The sequence below is a fragment of the Geotrypetes seraphini genome, chromosome 7 (genome assembly GCF_902459505.1).
Source record: "Geotrypetes seraphini chromosome 7, aGeoSer1.1, whole genome shotgun sequence".
In the NCBI taxonomy this organism is placed as follows: Eukaryota; Metazoa; Chordata; class Amphibia; order Gymnophiona; family Dermophiidae; genus Geotrypetes; species Geotrypetes seraphini.
This window is the reverse complement of record NC_047090.1, coordinates 115340357-115359806: the sequence shown is the minus strand read 5'-3', so window position 1 is coordinate 115359806 and position 19450 is coordinate 115340357. Positions and strand designations below refer to the sequence as shown.

At 44.8% G+C, this 19450-nt stretch overlaps 1 protein-coding gene across 7 annotated transcripts in view; it reads left to right on the top strand.

Moving 5' to 3' along the window:
• MGA (MAX dimerization protein MGA) overlaps nt 1-19450 on the top strand; it is a 479481-nt gene that overhangs the window by 58488 nt on the left and 401543 nt on the right. For all 7 annotated transcript variants that reach the window (XM_033951892.1, XM_033951893.1, XM_033951894.1 and 4 more), the window contains one exon: nt 8779-8866. In XM_033951892.1, the coding sequence (XP_033807783.1) occupies nt 8779-8866 (88 nt within the window). The remainder of the gene's footprint in view (nt 1-8778; nt 8867-19450) is intronic.

Sequence of the window (19450 nt, the reverse complement as noted above, 5' to 3'; positions counted from 1 at the left end):
CGACCCAATGGACTATGTGGTTCCTACAGAGTTTGGGATTCGAAATCAACTTTCCCAAATTCCAACTTCAATCCTCTCAGAATCTACAATTCATCGGAGCTGTTCTGGATACTATCCAACTCAGAGCATTCCTTCTGCAACAACTCTGTCATACAGTGTCTTCGCGCTCCTCCATATCAGCAAGACACATGATGGTACTCCTGGGTCACATGGCCTCCACAGTACACGTGACTCCTTTTGCCAGACTTCATCTCGGAATTCCTCAGTGGACCCTGGCATCTCAGTGGACGCAGGTTTGTGACCCACTTTCTCGACACATTGCAATCACTCCTTCATTGAGACAGTCTCTCCGCTGGTGGATGCTCTCTTCCAATCTCTCCAGAGGCTTGCTGTTTCAAATGCCCCCTCATCAGAAGGTCATCGCAACAGATTCCTCGACCTACGCTTGGGGCGCTCATCTCGATGGTCTCCGTACTCAAGGCCACTGGATCAATACGGATCGTCAGTGTTACATCAATCTGTTCGAACTCAGCGATTTTCAAGGCTCTAAAAGCTTTTCAACATCTTCTTCAAGATCAGGTAGTCCTCATTTGAACGGACAACCAAGTCGCCATGTATTATGTCAACAAACAGGGAGGGACAGGATCTTCCTCCCTTTGTCAAGAAGCTCTGAAGTTTGGCACTGAGCAATCCGCCACAACACCTTTCTCAAAGCTGTCTACAACCAAGGGGCAAAAAATTGCTTGGCGGACAACTTGAGTCGTCTTCTGCAACCTCACGAATGGACACTTCATTCCTAGCCTCTTCACATTTTTTCACAGTGGGGAACGCCTCAGATAGATCTCTTTGCAGCTCCCCACAACCACAAACTGCCTCAGTTCTGCTCCAGGATCTATTTTCCTCATCGCCTCGAGACAGATGCTTTTCTTCTGGAATGGATGAAACTCTTCCTGTATGCATTCCTTCCATTCCCTCTCATTCTCAAGACTCTTGTCAAGTTAATGAACGACCATGCCACCATGATTCTGATTGCTCTTCGGTGGCCGAGACAACCTTGGTATTCCCTTCTACTTCAACTCAGCAGCAGGGAGCCATACCTTCTACCAGTTTTTCCATCTCTGCTTACACAGAGTCAGGGATCTCTGCTTCATCCCAACATGCAGTCTCTATGCCTGAGAGCTTGGTACCTCTCAACATAACTCCTCTTCAGTTTCTCAATCTGTAAGAGACATTTTATAGGCTTCTAGGAAACCTAACACTAGACAATGTTGCCACCAAAAATGGACTAGATTTTCTACGTAGTGTTTTTCTCACGATAAGGAGCCTCAACATTCCTCCTTGTCTTCTGTTTTAGACTACCTTTTGCACTTATCCACCTCTGGCCTCAAGTCTACATCGATCCGAATCCATCTCAGTGCACTTGCTGCTTTCCATCAGCCTATTGAAGGAAAACCCCTTTCTGCTCATCCGGTGGTTTCCAGATTCATAAAGGTCTTTTCAATGTCAAACCTCCTCTCAAACCGCCTCCAGTGGTTTGGGACCTCAATGTTTTTCTTGCTCAATTGATGAAGCCTCCATTTGAACCAGTGTCTAAGGCTCATCTGAAGTATCTCACTTGGAAAGTGGTGTTTCTCATTGCCCTCACTTCTGCTCAAAGAGTCAGTGAGCTGCAAGCTTTAGTTGCTGATCCACCTTTCACTGTGTTCCATCATGACAAGGTGGTTCTATGTAGTCATCCTAAATTCCTATCTAAAGTGGTTTCGGAATTTCATCTCAACCAATCCATTGTTGTTCCAGTGTTCTTTCCAAAGCCTCATTCTCATCTTGGAGAATCAGCTCTTCATACTCTAGACTGTGAATGTGCTTTGGCCTTCTATTTGGAACGCACCAAACCACACAGAACTGCTCCTCAACTTTTTGTCTTCGATCCAAATAAGTTGGGACATCCTATCTTTAAGCATGCCATCTCTAACTGGATGGCTGCTTGTATCTTATTCTGCTCTGCCCAGGCTGGATTACTTCTACAGAGTAGAGTCACAGCCCATAAGGTCAGAGCAATGGCAGCTTCTGTAGCTTTCCTCAGATCTACACCTATTGAGGAAATTTGCAAGGCTGCTACTTGGTCCTCGGTTCATACTTTCACTTCTCACTATTATCTGGATGTTTTCTCCAGACGGGATGGCCATTTTGGCTAGAGAGTATTACAAAATTTATTTTCCTAAATTGCCAACACTCCCACCCATCCCATTCTGGTTAGCTTGGAGATCATCCATATGTGAGAATAGGCTGCCTGCTGCTTGTCCTGGGATAAAGCACAGTTACTTACCATAACGGGTGTTATCCAGGGATAGCAGGCAGCTGTTCTAATAACCCACCCACCTCCCCTGGTTGGCTTCTCTTTTAGCTATCTGAACTGAGGAGACGCGCCCTGTGCTGAGCAGGAAGGCACTCGCACATGCGCGGTGCGGCTAATTTAAAACTTCTAGTTTCTACAAGCAAGTCTGCTTGCGAGGCTTCTGTATCGCGGCTCCGTCGATGACATCACCCATAAGTGAGAATAGCTACCTGCTGTCCCTGAATAACACCTGTTACGGTAAGTAACTGTGCTTTATTACTGTGTTAGCCAGTTTGTTAGCCTCCCTAATTTCTGGTAACATTTCAGCATCTGTCCGTTCATCCTGGTCAGGTAGATGGTAATACACTCCTATTACTATCCTTTCCCCCTTACACACGGAATTTCTACTCAGGGATTTCTGCTCCTATAGAATTTATAGTCTGTTCGATTCAAGGCCCTCCTTAACATACAATGAATGCTATGCCTCCTCTGATTCGAGCCACCCTATCACTATGATATAATTTGTACCCTGGTATGACAGTATCCCATTGGTTATCATTTTGCCTCAAAAGCGGGCAGTGTGGAGATCTCAGGCTCTTTTACCCATAATTCATGCCAGATTTGCGCTGGATGGTTGCTTGAAGAGTGCCCTTGCATCATGTGCCACACAGCATATGAAAAGGTGTGTGTGTGTGTGAGTATCCGGCTTAGCCTCCTCTTTGGTCTCTAGGGCTGAGGAACCATTGGGGGGGGGGTCTCTGCTGGGAGAACATCTCTTCTAAAACCCTGGAACAGCAGTGTACCTAAGCACAAAAGTGTGGAAGCTGCGGAGCCCAAGAGACATAAGGTGGAGTTACCTGGAGGGTACTCACTGCTGTCTAATAATGCCTTTTATTCTGAATTCATTAATTTAATGTGTAGAGCTTATTTGGAAAGCCAAGATACTCATATGCAGTCTGGCAGCGAGCCAGGGGTCACACAGGGAGGGCTTGGTCTCCGAGGGCATATCAGCGGTATTGCCAGAAGCTAACCAGAATCCTGTGGATCTTTCTGACAGAGATTTGGAAGGCGAGGGATCAGTCTGTGTGCCTTTGCTCTCATAGAATGGATCTTCCCTGCTGGGAGATATAGAGTCACATACAGTAGCAAGTAAGCAAAATGGAGTGGGGGCTCTCGACTAAGGGGAAGATCCCATCTCAGCTATTCAAGCCTTTGGCACTATTAGAGATCATTATTGATTCCCTGCAGGAGTAAAGTTAGACACCCGGCAGGCTTCTTCCACTCAATAGACTATTCTCAGTGGAGTGAAAGTGCAGCCCACGTCTTTCTCTTGGCATAATGATATGAGTATGTTCATCACAGAGCACTGAGATGCTTCTAAGGGCTCTTTAAAGATAACCAAAACAATGTCTAGGCTGTGTTATATGGCACAGGAGTGTCAACAAATGTTCGCTCAGCTAAGGTGGATTCATTGGTAGCTCAAGTAACGAAGTGCATATTTCTGCCAAGTGAATGAGATGTAATATTAAAGGATACACTGGATTGCAGAGTGGATGTGGTCCTAAATTGGCAGTTTGAAGCTTTCGCTTTAGAAATCAAAGCAGCTGTAGCAGCCTTGTTTGTGGCACACACTTGTCAGTCCAAGATGTGTGGGCTTACCCTGGCAGAGGGCGAGCCTTTGCCCCAGCTTATGCTAGCAGGGATGGATTATGTGGCAGCTGTTTTCTATGACATCATCAGAGTAGAGGTCTGCATGAGAATGGGGATTGTGGTGATCCCCCCAGGTTCATGGGACTCCCGTGGGGACCCCCCCAGGTCCACGGGACTCTCACAGGGATGGACGCTAGTTCTCCTGGGTTCTCACAGAAATGCTGGCCTACCTTTGTTCCAATGTTCCCTCTAAGCTTCATCGATCCTTCAGCACAACAGTTGCTGATTGCCACTTACATGGGAGAGCTCTGTACATCCACCAATCAGGGAGACAGAGCTGGAGCTTGCTGGCCAGTCATGAGCACTTCCTTGTAGAAGTGCTCATGATTGGCCATCGAGCTCCAGGTCTTTCTCTCAGATTGGTGGATGTGCAGAGCTCTCCCAGTAGTGAGCCTTGGTGTGAGACATTCTCTCAAGAATCTCATTGGCTCAAGCCTGTCACCAATCACTGCATCTTTGCAAAGAAGCGTGGGAGAGACTGGGCAGTATAACTGTGCAGCTCCAGAGCTAGACTACCCTGCATTAAATTGCTTCAGCCAGTAGGTACCATCATTAAATATGTAACTTAAAAAAAGGAGCGGAAGGGGAGAGAAATGCTGCACTGGGCATCTTCTTTCTGGTCATCAAATTCTGCCTTAAATCTACTTCTTTGAGGTAGTAGTTGTTGATATGCCAACCCCACCTGACTGGGGAGAGGGAGGGATGTTCTGGTAGATGTCTGGTTTTGTTTTGAATTTTCTATAAAACTCAAAACTAAAATCAAAATTGTCAGAAGTAATTGCTGCTTTTTAGAGGGGGAACAGAGGGGATTCCTCATGGGGACAGGTGGGGATGGAAGGGATTCCTCGCAGGGATGGAGGAGATTCTTACAGGAACGGATGGGGATGGGCGGAATTTTGGCAGGGACGGATGGGGACAGGCAAGGATTCTGGCAGAGATGGCTGGGTTTTATGTCCCCCTGCAACTCTCTTCATCAGAGTCATGAGCAAAGTCTCGGTTTATTCCATTTCATCCCGCAGAAATCTCTGGATCAGGCAAAGGACAGGAGATTCTACCTCCAGGGTTACCCTCAGCAAATTCCCTTTCAAAGGACAGATGGTGTTTGGAAAGGTTCTGGACAATCTGATAGCCAGCGTGGCAGATTGCCAGCCCAAATCTTTGCCTGATAGCAGATCATAAGCCTCTAGAGGTTCTGGGTGGTCTAATGTTTGTAATTCCTGGCAGTTTCAACAGTACTTAGGAGGAGCCGCATCTCAGAGATCATATCAGGGTTCACAGCAGAGATTCACATGACCTATGTGAAGCCAAGCTTCTGGGTCTCATCTTGCTTTAACCTCCAAAGTAAGCACTATGATGCCAGGGCCAAAACCTTCCTCCTCAGGATAGATGGAAGGCTTTTGGCGTATGCAGAAATCTGGGTCAAACCGCTGGCTGCTGGAGATCATTAGTGGAGGATACTAGCACGAGTTTGCCCATCCCTTAACAGACTGGATTTCTGGATTATCCAGTGGGGCGCCCAGAAAAGGCATATAGTCTTAGCAACAGTACAAAGGCTTGCAGAAATTCAGGTCATAGAACCAGTGCTGCCAGAAGAACCGAGTTTGTGCAGATACTCCATATACTTCATAGTGCCGAAGACAGGCTTAGAAGATTGGAGACCCAACTTACATATCATACATGTCAATGAGGCCTTGAAGGTTCCATGCTTTTGCATAGAGCCAGTGCTATCAGTAAGTGCAGCAGTAGCTCTGGGGGAATTTCTAGCTTCCCTAGACTTGATGGAAGCCTATTTGCACATTTCCATGTTTCAGGAGCACAGGAGATTCCTAAGATTCCATGTGCTGGAAAGACATTATCGGTTCTTGGTGCTCCCTTTTGGTCTGACAACAGTACCCTGTGCATTCGCCAAGGTGATGGTGGAGTAGCAGCACATCTCTGCAGGGCAGGATTGCAAGTGCATCCATACCTGGACGACTGGCTGATCAGAGCTTCATTGTTCTCAGAAGGTGAACAGGCAATGACTCATGTAGTCCAGGTCTTACAGAGCCTGGGCTAGATTGTAAACTTTCGAAAGAGCCAAGTGGTTCCATCCCAATCACTGGAATACCTGGGAGTTCCATTCAACATGGTGGAAGGCCTTGTCTATCTTGTAGAGGCATGCAAATGGAAGTTTTTGGGCATGATGGCCAAGCCAGCTCCATTAATGTGACACTGCCTTCAAGGCAGCCACTGTAGATGTGGTTCCATGGGTGAAGGCTTACATGCATCCTCTCCAGAGCACACAGCTGTTGCAGTGTCCCCGTGGTTGGATTCCCTTCAAATGACACTACTGTGGTCTCCAGATTCCCGTAGTAGTATAAGTTGGTAGCTTCATCCACAGTCAGCCCTCCGGTGGTTTGGGATCTTAATGTGGTTCTTGCTCTTTTCATGTACCCCTGTTCGTGCCGCTAGCACGGGCTCACTTGCAGTTTCTTCCTTGGAAGGTTGTGTTTCCTATTACTCTCACGTCTGCCCATCGGGTCAGTGAGCTTCAAGCCCTGATAGCGGACCCACCTTTCACTGTCTTCCATTATGATGAGATGGTCCTCCGTACCCATCCTACGTTCTTGTCTAAGGTTGTTTCCAAGTTTCCCATCAACCAATCCATGGTTCTTCCTGTGTTTTTTCCGAAGCTCCCTTCTCACCCTGGAGAAGTGGCTCTGCATTCTCTTGATTGTAAGTGTGCGCTGGCTTTCTATTTGAAGCGCACCGCTCCCCGTCGCTCTGTTCCACAGCTGTTCCTCTCTTTCGATCCTACTCGCTTGGGTTGCTCTGTTTCTAAGCGGACCATTTCTAATGGGTTGGCCGCTTGTATCTCTCTCTGTTACGCTCAGGCTGGCCTTTCCCTGCCAGGTCGAGTCACAGGCTATGAAGTGCGTACGATGGCGGCATTTGTTGCTTTCCTCCGCTCGACTCCCATTGAGGACATCTGTAAGGCTGCCACTTGGTCCTCGGTTCATACATTCACCTCTCACTGCTGTCTGGATGCATTCTCCAGGTGTGATGGCCACTTTGGCCGGTCAGTTTTGAAAAACATGTTCTCCTAATTTGCCAACTCTCCCTCCATCCCATTATAGTAAGCTTGGAGGTCACCCACATGTAGAGACTATGCTGCCTGCTTATCCTGGGATAAAGCACAGTTACTTACCGTAACAGATGTTATCCAGGGACAACAGGCAGATATTCTCGCAACCCACCCACCTCCCCAGGTTGGCTTCTTTGCTAGCTATCTGAACTGAGGCCACGCTGAGGAGACGCGCGCCCTAACTCAGGCTTCAAGCAAGTTTGCTTGTGAGAGTGTCCGATCGGGGCTCCGTGGATGACATCACCCACATGTAGAGAATATCTGCCTGCTGTCCCTGGATAACATCTGTTACGGTAAGTAACTGTGCTATTTGAACATCTGGTAAAATCCACACTAAATATGCACATTCTCTTGCACAGTTGTAAAATTAGCACCCTTCATCATCACCAAAGGTAAAACTTAGGTTGTATGTCTACTGAATACTGGAGGGAACCCTGATCTGTGGCACATGGTAAAATGGTCTCTGCAGTGTTTGAGCTGGTTACAAGAAGGGAGAAATTTTGTAGTTGTGAATGAGGACTTACTGCATTAGAATGGTGGTCTGCCTGAAGTGGTAGCCCAAAAGAGGAGGAATAAACTGATGAACTGGAAAACAGACCAAGATTGATAATTATCAGATGCAGCTTTTGAATGAGACGGTCTCCAAGTGCAGTTGTCCTTCCTAACAAGTATACTGTAGTCTGGGGCAAGGCACAACGGAGCAGTTACCTATCTGAAAATTACTTTGTTAGTCTCAAATAAGACTGGACTAATCTGAATTGTTTGGTTTTGATTTTGGAATGAAAACATTAGTAAAACAATGATTAATGGCTATCAGAGAAAATACATTTGTATATCTGGACTGCTATACAAGATGGTTGCATTATTGCTGATGTTAGTCAGGAGGGGAAGTGGTAGCCCTGTACCTAGCTAGTCTAGTTTGCTATAAGATTAACAGAAGTTGCCAGGTAAGTAATACTTTTCCAGCCATTTAGGATTACACTTCTCCCTCCGTATTTGCGGTGGATGTGGGCGGAACATAGCCACAAATATGGAAAAAATGTGATTAACTTTTTATATGTTATTTACGGTTTTTTGTAACAGCCAGCGTTTTTGTTATTAAAACTGCAAATAACTTTTCAGCTGTTATTCGCAGTATTTGAAAACAACCACTATTAAAATTCACAATTTTGGTGGAATTACCAGATATTCTAGGGCTTTTAGCAGGCAAGCAGCGATTCACAAAGCTTTTAGCAGTCAAGCAGCGATTTTCTGGGTAATAGCGATTTTCTCCATGCATGCTGGGTAGCAGCATTTCTCTGTAGATGCTGGAAAGCAGCGCACGCTGGGAACCAGCGATTTTCAGGGTGAAAGATTTGAAGCTTCAATTTTGTGGGAGAAAGCTTGGAAGCAGAGTGAATGTTTGTAAACGTTAAACTTTTTTTTACAGTAAAAGGAAAGGAACTTTAATCATGATGTAATTTTTGGGGGCGGAGCCAGCCTACAAAAAAATCGCGAATAAGTGAAACTGCAAGTGCCGAAACCGTGAATACAGAGGGAGAATTGTAGTTCTTTTTTTTTTTAACCAATTGTTAAATATCTCAATTTGAATCTCTCAATCTTTCTTTAGGAAGCTCTTGATATTCACACGACTGATAAAATTATGAATGAAGAGCCACTGAATTTACAAATTCATCAAGTAGCTGCTGAAGAAACAGGTATCTCAGCTATATTAAAGTGTAAATAAGAGCGGAAAGAATACCAAAACTCAAGTAATAGTCATCATAGCATTAGTTAGCCTTAAGATGGTGGTTTTCAACTTTTCTTGGGTTAATGACACATGGGGAGAGTTATATAAAGGTGTTTTTTTTGTGTATGTTGTTTCTTTCACCAATCAACATAGGTTTGTGCAGAATAGTTTCCTGGCAAAATTGCCCTCATTGTTCTCATGCAGAACACACTGAACAAATCTGTGGTTGAATAGAAAAAAAGCGTTGTTTTTTCCCCCCAGTTATGGTGTTTGTTTTTAATTATAAATCTCTTTGATTGGTGCTTATCATACTGCCTTTCTATAACAAACATGTACATGAACCTAAATATAAAATATGCTAATCTATGCACATATACTTTAAACATGACAGGTGCACACATGTATTCCTGCTCCAGGGTAAGTAAAATTGTCTACACCTGCAATTTACACAGTATTTGCCTCTTAAACGCTACTACTTAGTTTTATAAAATTGACAAAGTAGACATCTTAAAATGCACTTCTGCATGTTGTCTTTCTCTAAGTACTTTTTTGTTCTGGAATGAATGTTATCAAGTGTGTACACTGTGTGTAAAGAGGGTGCTCTTTTTCTTAAAGGTACACACTTTAAGAAGAGTGCACCTGCTTTGAATAATGTTACACATTTTCAGAAGCGTGCCCATTATTATTAGCAAACTTTCCAGTGCAATAGGAATGATATGCTGAACCAAGGGTCTTGCATCTGTTCCCATGAGACCATTGCAGGAGAAACTGGTCACTATTTTCAGTACCTCCTCCTTCTCCCTGCTGTCCTTAGTCAGTTATTTCTTCTGCAGGTGAGCCTGCAGGAGCAACTTTGACCTGCTTGGTCTTCTTTTTTTTTCTGTGTATATTTTTGGCAGTTTTTCACAGGATTTTGTGTTCCTGTTCAGCTCCAGTGACTGCCTGCTTGCAAGCAGGCATGGACAACTCTATCATTCAGCATACCATCCTTATCTACTAGAAAAGATACCAAGGTGAGAAACTAATCTCTAGTGCAATAGGCACATCATTCTGGAACCTGTGGGTTGTCGCACTCTGATCGAGAGATCTGGTGTAGAGAGCCTTATTTACATTTTTCTGCTTCACCTCCCATCACTCTGGGCTGTCCTGTAAATCCTCAGTTATCACAGGATAAGCAGTCAGCATTTTCTCACAGATGGGTGACATCATCCATGGTGCCCAGTACAGACAGTGCAAAAGTGTACTGTTACTTTAACTTCTTTAGAAGTCTCGAGACTGCCTGTACCACGCATGTGCGAGTGCCTTCCTGCCTGACGTCAGCTCACTGGACAATCAGTTCTTAGTTTTCCGTGGAGCTAAGAAGATGTATCGTTAGTCTCTCCAATTGCGCTGTTTTTTTTTTCCTTTTCCCTTCCCGTATTATTTTTCTTTATTTCTTTTCTTTGGTACTAGTTTTAATTTCTTGGGGAGTTTTTCTCAAAGTTTTTACTTTACAGTTTTCGGGCCTTTGGTCCACCTTCAACGGTTTTCTGTTCGGCGGCATCAACTCTTTTTTGGTCACAAATTTATTCAACCATTGGAGGAGAAATTGATTCCTTCGATCTCGCATTGGTGGTTTTTCCCTTGATGTTGAAGCCTTCTACAGGCTTCAAGAGATGTTCTTGGTGCAACAGGGCCATATCAGACACCGATCCGCACAATTGGTGTCTTCAGTGCCTTAGTCCTGAGCACCAGATAGTCTCTTGTCAGTGCTGGTCAACATTACAAACACATTCTTTGAAGGCTCAATGTCTGCATCATGAGAAATATTTTGGACCTCAAGATTCATCACAGATGTCCTCTAAGCCCAATGTCGACACCGCATTGAAATCGGCACCAACTTCCTCGGTACGACACCAACACTATCCATTAAACAGGCTAAGAAGGATTCCCATGCCTCTCCTCACCATAAGATGCCGGCATCTCTAGCATTGAGTAAGTCTATGCATGCTAAACAGCGTTGACAGCAATCTCGCTCTCCATTGTTATGGGAAGTGTCACCTCTTGAGTCGTTCCTCTATATTGAGGTCACCAATGCCTTGACACCCTGTACCATCGGTACTATCCACACCTTTGGTATCGCAGCTCATCAATCAAGACCAACTTCATGAGCTGCTTCAACAGGAATGAGCAGCGATGCTTCGAGGTCAATCGACCAACTGCTGCACCAACTCCTCCGGTACTAGCTCAGCCTGAATACAGCTCTATGAGGCCTCATGGTGCCACATTTAAGTCTCCTTTTCGATGCAAATCCAGGTCCCATCATAAGAACACTTCCTCCTTATTGACATCGGACTAGCACCGAAGGAGACTTAGGAGTCCATCCCGATGCTATCATCGGCATCGTAGTCACCATACCGCACAGCGTCATGCTTCTTCTGGAGGAACAGTTTTTAAATCTCCAGTTTTCAGCACAAGGACTCCGATCTATCAGAGTCCTCTGGGCTTTTGTTGGATTCATCTCCTCTTCCACTTAGATGTAGGACAGGTCACCACTAGAGAGTCTTTCTTTCGTCACGTTCATAGGGTAAATGGATCAAGCTCATCCTGTGCATATAGAATCTGAACCAAAACCAAGAGCCGCACTTTTCAACGTACTTGACTTTGAGCATCTACTGAAGGAATGTTTAAAACTCCCACTCCATGATCTCATATGAGAATTCATGTTGAACCCCTGCATTATTGAGTGGCTCCATCCAATTTGGATGTCATTTACAGGGTGCAGTCATGTCCTTGCTTTAATAGGCCACAGTTACAACATCAATCTCTCCTGGATGAGTCTGTTTTGAAGACTTTGTCCAGCTCCAAATCATATGCCTGCTCCTCCAAGTAGAGAGAGTCATACCTTGGACCAGTTTGGTTGTAAGCTATTTGAAAATACGATGCTTACTAGCCGCATCCTCAAAAATCTCAAACTCATACTTAATAGAAGTTCACTCATCCACTTGGTGTCCTACAACCTCCTTCCAAACCCATTAGAGATTCACTCACCCTCTACCACTAATGCTGATCAGTTCGCCTGGGATGAAATACAGATATACTTTACCTTTTCCAGAACTTCATTCTGACACTCTAAAAAGAGAATTCTCTCAATTCCTGGCAGAGGTTCCATTCTCATATCAAACCAAATAAGAGGTCATCAACAAATTCTCAGCATCCCTGCTCTTCACATATACAGTAAGTATATGTGAAGTTAGGACCCAAAGTGGTGAAATGGGTTAGAAACTGGTTGTCGGGCTGGGTAGAACTTTGGATTCTTGCCCAGAAATAGCTAAGAAGAAAAAAATTAAAAAAATTTTTTTTAAATTGAATCAGGTTGGGCATACTGGATGGACCATTCGGGTCTTTATCTGCCGTCATCTACTATGTTACTATGTTACTAGTACTTTAAAAAAAAAACAACAACCACCCAAACAACTTATTCCTCCAGGAGAAGAACCAGTGGCGGTGGTCTTGAGGACTCATGGAAGTATACCCACACATCTCTATTTTACAAGTCCACCAGCAGTACCTGTGTTTTTGGAATAGGCTAGCTCACCTTCTCTATACTGAACCTCTTTTTCGCCTGGAATCAGCATTCACAGGGTTGCAGAGCATTTTCTTCTCATGCTTGTAATGCTCCACTCTTACAGCGTTAATCTCTTCCCCTACTTGGAAGTCTAATTGACAAAGGCATCGTCACCTCCAGCAATCCAATTGGTCACTGAATTAACAGTGCTTCTATTATTCCCTTATGTAGAGGCTAGCCATCTACCATCCCATCCTCTTCATCCCATCGAGGGTTGTCTGACTTATCAACATTATTAGACCCTACTTACTACTGACAACTGGTTCTTGCAGGTCATACTGGCAGGCTATGCTCTTCATCAGCAACGTGGCAGAGGAATGCCTGGATGATAGAAGGCCACAAAGCAGCCTATCTAGATTGCTGCTGCCGCTGCTGGTTTGTTATAAGGTATTTATTTCGGTCTCACGGTTCGGATGGGAGGGAGAGATGGGTCGGGAGGGAGGAAGCGCTGCTGCTGCCGGTGACTAAGTCTTATTTTTGGGGAAACACGGTAGTAGCTTCAACGCTAAAAAATGCAAGGTCATGCACCTTGGCAACAATAATCCATGCAGAATGTACACATTGAATGGTGAGACCTTGGCTAGAACTGCAGCAGAACGAGATTTAGGGGGGTGATCATTAGTGAAGACATGAAAACTGCCAATCAAGTGGAGAAGGCTTCATCCAAGGCTAGACAAATGCTGGGTTGTATCCGTAGAAGTTTTGTTAGTCGGAAGCCCAAGGTCCTAATGCCATTGTACAGAACCATGGTGAGACCTCATCTGGAGTACTGTGTACAATTCTGGAGGCCACATTACCGTAAAGATGTGCTGAGAATTGAGTCGGTTCAGCGAATGGCCACCAGGATGGTCTCGGGGTTCAAGGATCTCTCGTACGAGGAAAGGCTGAACAAATTGCAGCTATACTCTCTCGAAGAATGTAGGGAGAGGGGAGACATGATTGAGACATTTAAGTATATCACTGGTCGTCTCGAGGTGGAAGATGATATTTTCTTTCTTAAAGGACCCTCGGCCACAAGAGGGCATCCGCTGAAAATCAGGGGCAGAAAATTTCATGGCGACACCAGACTTTACCGAAAGAGTGGTTAATCATTGGAATGAGCTTCCAGTGCAGGTGATCAAGGCCAGCAACATGCCAGATTTTAAGAATAAATGGGATGCCCATGTCGGATCTCTAAGAGGGTAGAGTGAAGGGGATGGGTCATCAGAGTGCGATCTCTCAGAGGGTAGTTAAGGGGGAGGGTCAATAGAGTGGGCAGACTTGATGGGCTATGGCCCTTTTCTGCTGTCATTTTTCTATGTTTCTTATTTTATTAAAGTTTAAAAAGAAACAATATTCTGTACAATTGTAATTTTATAAATACAAATAATACAGAGCAAGGATCAACAAAACCCTTGTTTCCCCTCCCCTTCACATATATTGCCTTCACTATCAAGAAAACCGAATAAGCCAAATTATTATAGAATTTTGCACAGAAATATCATGCTAACAGAATACTGCCGTCACACTTGACAGGAATAGTGTTAGGGGAGCGAGAGCCCTAAGCCAGCTGGAAGCTAGTATCACGGCCTGGGCTTTGCAGTCCCCAGTTATGTCTAACCCCAGCTCTAGCAGGATACATATTTCAAATTTAATATATTCTAATCACAAATAGAAAATAAAATTAGTTTTTTTCTACCTTTTGTTGTCTCGTCATTTTATTCTTCAAATCATGTTGGTCTCAGGCACTGGTCTCTTTTCTTTTGCCTTCTCTTAACTCACTTGCCAGGGTCTCCTGACCATTTGACATTTCTTCTTTCTCCATGCTCACATCCATGTTCAGCATCTCCCTTCTCTATGTCTCCTTTCCATAGCAACAGCAGCAGATGAATCCAAAGACTAGTGGGATAGCACACATCTACCAGCTAGTGGAGATAGAGAAACTGATTAACAGGTGGTCCTATTGACTGGCCTCCTGTGTCTTCAGTATGCTCTATCTTCAGCAGGTGGAAGGTCGCTATTCAACTAGCTCCTGGATTCTGGCTGTAACTGGGCAAGGTTATTTCTCCTGTTGAGATTTCTCTTCAGTGAGATGGCAATTGTATTCTCCTGTTGAGGTTGCTCTACAGTGACACAGGGGTGTCTGGCTGAATGGTGCCGGGTTTAGGGGTTACTCCTGGGCCCCCCCAGGTCCCTGCTTCACCCTCCCTCCAGTGATAGAGGGTCTGACTTAGTCCCTAATTTTCTTCTTTCCCTTAATTAAAAGAAAAAAGGGACGCCACAGTTACTAAATTACATTTCTGCCCTGCTAGTGCTGAGCAACTGGCATCTACCGGCACTAACTAAGAGCTTGTGAATATCTATTTTCTGTGAGTGTTTGCAATGTGGGTTATACATCGGGTAAGTTCAACAGTGGTTAGTTTATGTGGTAAACGCTACTGTTTTGTTGGTCATTTTGTGATAGTATCGAGATTCGCGCATAAAGTAAGCAGCAGATAATTTCTCAGTGTGTGAAAAAAAAAAATTATTCATGGGCTGCGGGTTGCACCAGCCATAAAGTTTCTCATCGCAGCTGACTTTTGTCAGAGTATGCTGAGACCGTGCTGGAATAATTGTTAGGAGGGCTCCGGCTAAGTATTTACAGCTTCGTTGAAGGAGCCTGTTCTCCGACACTGGCGGGTCCACCGCAGCATTAATGGAGTTGCTCCCCGAACCTGACTTTAGTCTGCAGATGCCGCGCTCTACTTGTTTTTACAGAAAGACGCGTCAGGGGTAGGGCAGCAGCAACCGCCTTTGGCAATAGTGCGGCAGTTGGGCTCGGTAGGGGTTTTTTTTCTCCTGAGTTGATTTTTTTGTTTGCTGCACTTTGTGTAGGGGCTGTACTTCACGTTATTTTGGCAGGGGGCTTTTCCTGGTCAGCATGATGGTGCTTTCGGGATAGACTCAGCTAGGGGCTCAAATATCCAGTTTCAGTTTTTCTCTGATCTGGGTCAGCAGAACGCTACTTGCCGCTGCTGAGTGAGGTTAGTGGCAGGAGAGTATCCTGTGCTCACTAGTTGGTATTTTTAGAAGCAGTGCATTCTTAATAGAGCGGCCCGTTCTAATCTGCCTGAGGGCTTTTTTGAGGGAGACTAGGTACTGTTACCTGTTCCCAGTTATTGCTTCTTTCTGGCCTGTGTCAGCACAATGCAAAGCACCGCAAAGTGCAGTCAGCGACAGGAGAATCCTCTGTTTAGGAGTATCTCTTCCTCTCTCCCAGGGTCCATGAATGGTGAGGATATACAGAATTGCATATTTCATGCTTCTTTGTGCATCTGTGCAGCGCTGCAGGCATCTAGTAGCGCTATAGAAATCATTATTAGTTGTACTAGTAAGAAATTAAACTCTTACTGTATGACGGATTGCCTTTCTTTATTTCTAAGGGTTCTCATGTTCCTACGCTGTTGCTCAGGTCTTTACAGCGTCCAACTCTTTCATGACAAGGGCTGCTCAGCTCCAATTCTTTCTATGTCTGCGTAGCATATGGGCTTTCTTTTCAAATTTGGGCCACGCTTCAGGAAGTCTTAGAGTGGCGATCCTGTCAGCTTTTGTATTAGATATCTCTCCATGGGATTGATAAGTTGGCATGTCCAGAGTTAGGCGCTATCATTATAGCGGTGTCTCCGATGGTCCCCTTACCAGTTCATAGAAGGGTGGCAATGACGGATACCCTAACTTGGAACTTGGATCCATTCCTAAGATTTTCTTTGGAATTATGCTCTTGCTGTTTCAGGTGGCAAAGTGCAACTATGGGGCGGTGGAACCATTTCTAGTTTATGCATAGTGCACCTTTCCTTTAAGGGCCGTTTGTGTTGGACAAGATTTGAAGAAGTTATTTTCAGTACTCTCCATCATATCCACATTTTCTGGTAAATGAAGCTCTCTAAACACTGTACAGTCAAGGAGGGTTAAAACTCGTTGGTCAAGACAGATGTTCCTATCTACTAGAAAGAAGATTGCCAAGGTAAGTACCTAATCTTCCCTTAGTATCACTGGTGTAAAAAAGGCTTTCATAGAGTTTTGGAGGGAAAGTCCATAAACTATTAAGGTAGATCCAGGGAAAGCTACCACTTATGAGATTGCACCTGGTATTTGTGACCCAGCTTTGACTACTGTTATAAGCAGGATTCTGGGTAGATGAATCTTGGGCTGATTTAGTATGGCAGTTCTTATTTATTTAGATTTCTAGCCCATCCTCTCCAGGAGCCCAGAACGGGTTACAGCGATACATGACAAACAATTTAGGGTACATACACATTATTTTGGTATAGGATTAGGCATATGAGTAACAGTACATTTGCATTATATTGGCATAGGACAGGGTATATTCACATTATATTAGGGAATTTGGTGTGGGATAAAGTGACTTATTCTTAATAATGTACTATACTCAACGAGTACTCAGTCTAGTTGGCCCCCTCCATCCTTCCACCTAATTCCTGAGCCACTATTCTCTCTCTCTCCAAGACTTCACTTAATTATCCTTGGATAAGCAGGCAGGGCGGACGCTATGTAGCTGTGCTCGGCAGGCTTAGCATTTTTTCTTCATTTCAATAACTCGAACCAGATACTTACATTATCGGAATGCCTCAAATGAAGAGGAAGGGGAGTGTGAGAGCGGGGCAATTGCCGCTGCTCACATCGTCTCCTGCCCAGCAGACAATTCAGCGGTTTCTACAGCCGCTGAGCCCAGCCGACGCCCAGATATCCCCACTGCGGGAGAGTTCCACGTCGGACCTGAGTGAGGGAGCACTCGAGTCTCTGGACTTGATGACATCACTGTCTCCACCGCATCTCTCTGCGCCCCCATGTCCAGCAGAGGCGCAGAGTGTCGAGCTTGGCTCCGAGGGAGAGGAGCTGGAGACCCCGGAGCAGGCAATGGGAGGAGCTACTTCCCTAGCTGGAACGCTGGGTGGAAGGGCTGCTGAAGGAGAAGGAACACCAACAAGCACCCCAGCAGTGACACTAGAGATACTTTTGGAGGCTATCAAGAGACTGGATGTGAAGGTGGAGAAGACTGCCTCAGATATTGAGGTAATGGTTAAGAAAATGGATAACTTTTCTGAAAGTCTGATAAAAGTCAAGCAAGAGTGCATGGACAAAATACAAACTGAGTCAGCTTCATTGAAAAATTCAATTACCACTATTGTTAAAGAACAAAATTCTACTACCCGTAAAATAGAAATGATTGAGAACTTTAACAGAAGATTGAACTTGAGAATCCTAAATTGCCCAAGGATTTCGGCAATATCACCCATTGAGATTTTTAAAACATTTCTGGTAGAATGTTTGAATTATCCGCAAGATCAGATTCCGCCCCTAAATAAAGTATACTTTTTACCTACTTCAAAAAGAAATTCAGATATACCTAAGGGTGAGAACTTGGTCACTGATAAAGATATGCAAAATCTTACGGCAATATTAGAGGAATCATCTATGGAAGTTAAAGAAAGAGGAACTTTAATTGTTAACTTTATCTTTGAACAAGATCTTAATGCAGTTATGAGGTTATTCTTTAAAAAGTCTGGATCACTTTTTTGTGGTCAACGTTTATGGTTATATCATGATGTAACTAGAATAACCCTGGAAAGACGGAAAATGTTTTTGGGCATGAGAGAAGAGACAAGGAAGCTAGGTGCTACTTTTTTGCTAGCTTATCCATGCAAATGTGTTATTAAGTTTAAGGGTCTGAAATATGTGTATTTTACACCAGATCATCTACGTTCCTTTTTAGATCTCAAAGGTTTATCTAGTGGAGGGAATGTAGCTTAAAGGAAATGCTGGGTTGTAGCATTTAAGTCTACTTTTTCGTTGTATTATTGTAATATTACTCCCTATAATATCTTTGTTTTCTTTTTCCTCCTCCCAATTGAGGTCTAAGGAAGAGTTAAGTTTCATATATATATTTACAGTGGTGCCTCACACAACGAACTTAATTCGTTCCAGGAGCAAGTTTGTTATGCGAAAAGTTCGTTATGTGAAACGCGTTTTCCCATAACAATACATGTTAAAAAAAATAATTCGTTCTGTAGCATAAAATATGCTAAGATGACATAAAAAAAGATAAATTTTTGGTTATTATTTTTATTTAGATACATCTAAAAACATAATTGTTTTTTAAAACAACACACATTTTTTAAATTTAAAGACAGACTAAGTAGAGTCTAATTTTACAGTGAGAGAGGGCAGAGTCTCAGCGGCAAAAACTGGGACTTAACTGTTCATTTTTTTTTTTTTTTTCTACCGTGTTTCCCCGATGATAAGGCAGGGCCATCAAATAAGACAGTCCCCCCTTTTTAGAAAAAAATGTAAAATAAGGCACCCCCCCGCAAATAAGCCACCCACCGATACCTGCGCTTACCCGAATCGGGTGGTACGGTGGGTGACTCCGTGTGGTCCCTGGCACCCCCGACACGATCGGGGCAAGAGGGAGCTCAAGCCCTCTTGCCCCCCCGACTCCCCGACACGATCGGGGCAAGAGGGAGCTCAAGCCCTCTTGCCCCCCCCGACTCCCCGACACGATCGGGGCAAGAGGGAGCTCAAGCCCTCTTGCCCCCCCGACTCCCCGACACGATCGGGGCAAAAGGGAGCCCAAGCCCTCTTGCCCCGCCGATTCCCCAACTCCCCGACAATATCGGGCCAGGAGGGAGCCCAAGTCCTCCTGGCCACGGCGACCCCCTAACCCCACCATGCACTACATTACGGGCAGGAGGGATCCCAGGCCCTCCTGCCCTCGACGCAAACCCCCCCCCCCCCCAACGACCGCCCCCCCCAAGAACCTCCGACCGCCCCCCCAGCCGACCCGCGACCCCCCTGGCCGACCCCCACGACACCCCCAACCCCCTTCCCCGTACCTTTCTGTAGTTGGCCGGACAGACGGGAGCCAAACCCGCCTGTCCGGCAGGCAGCCAACGACGGAATGAGGCC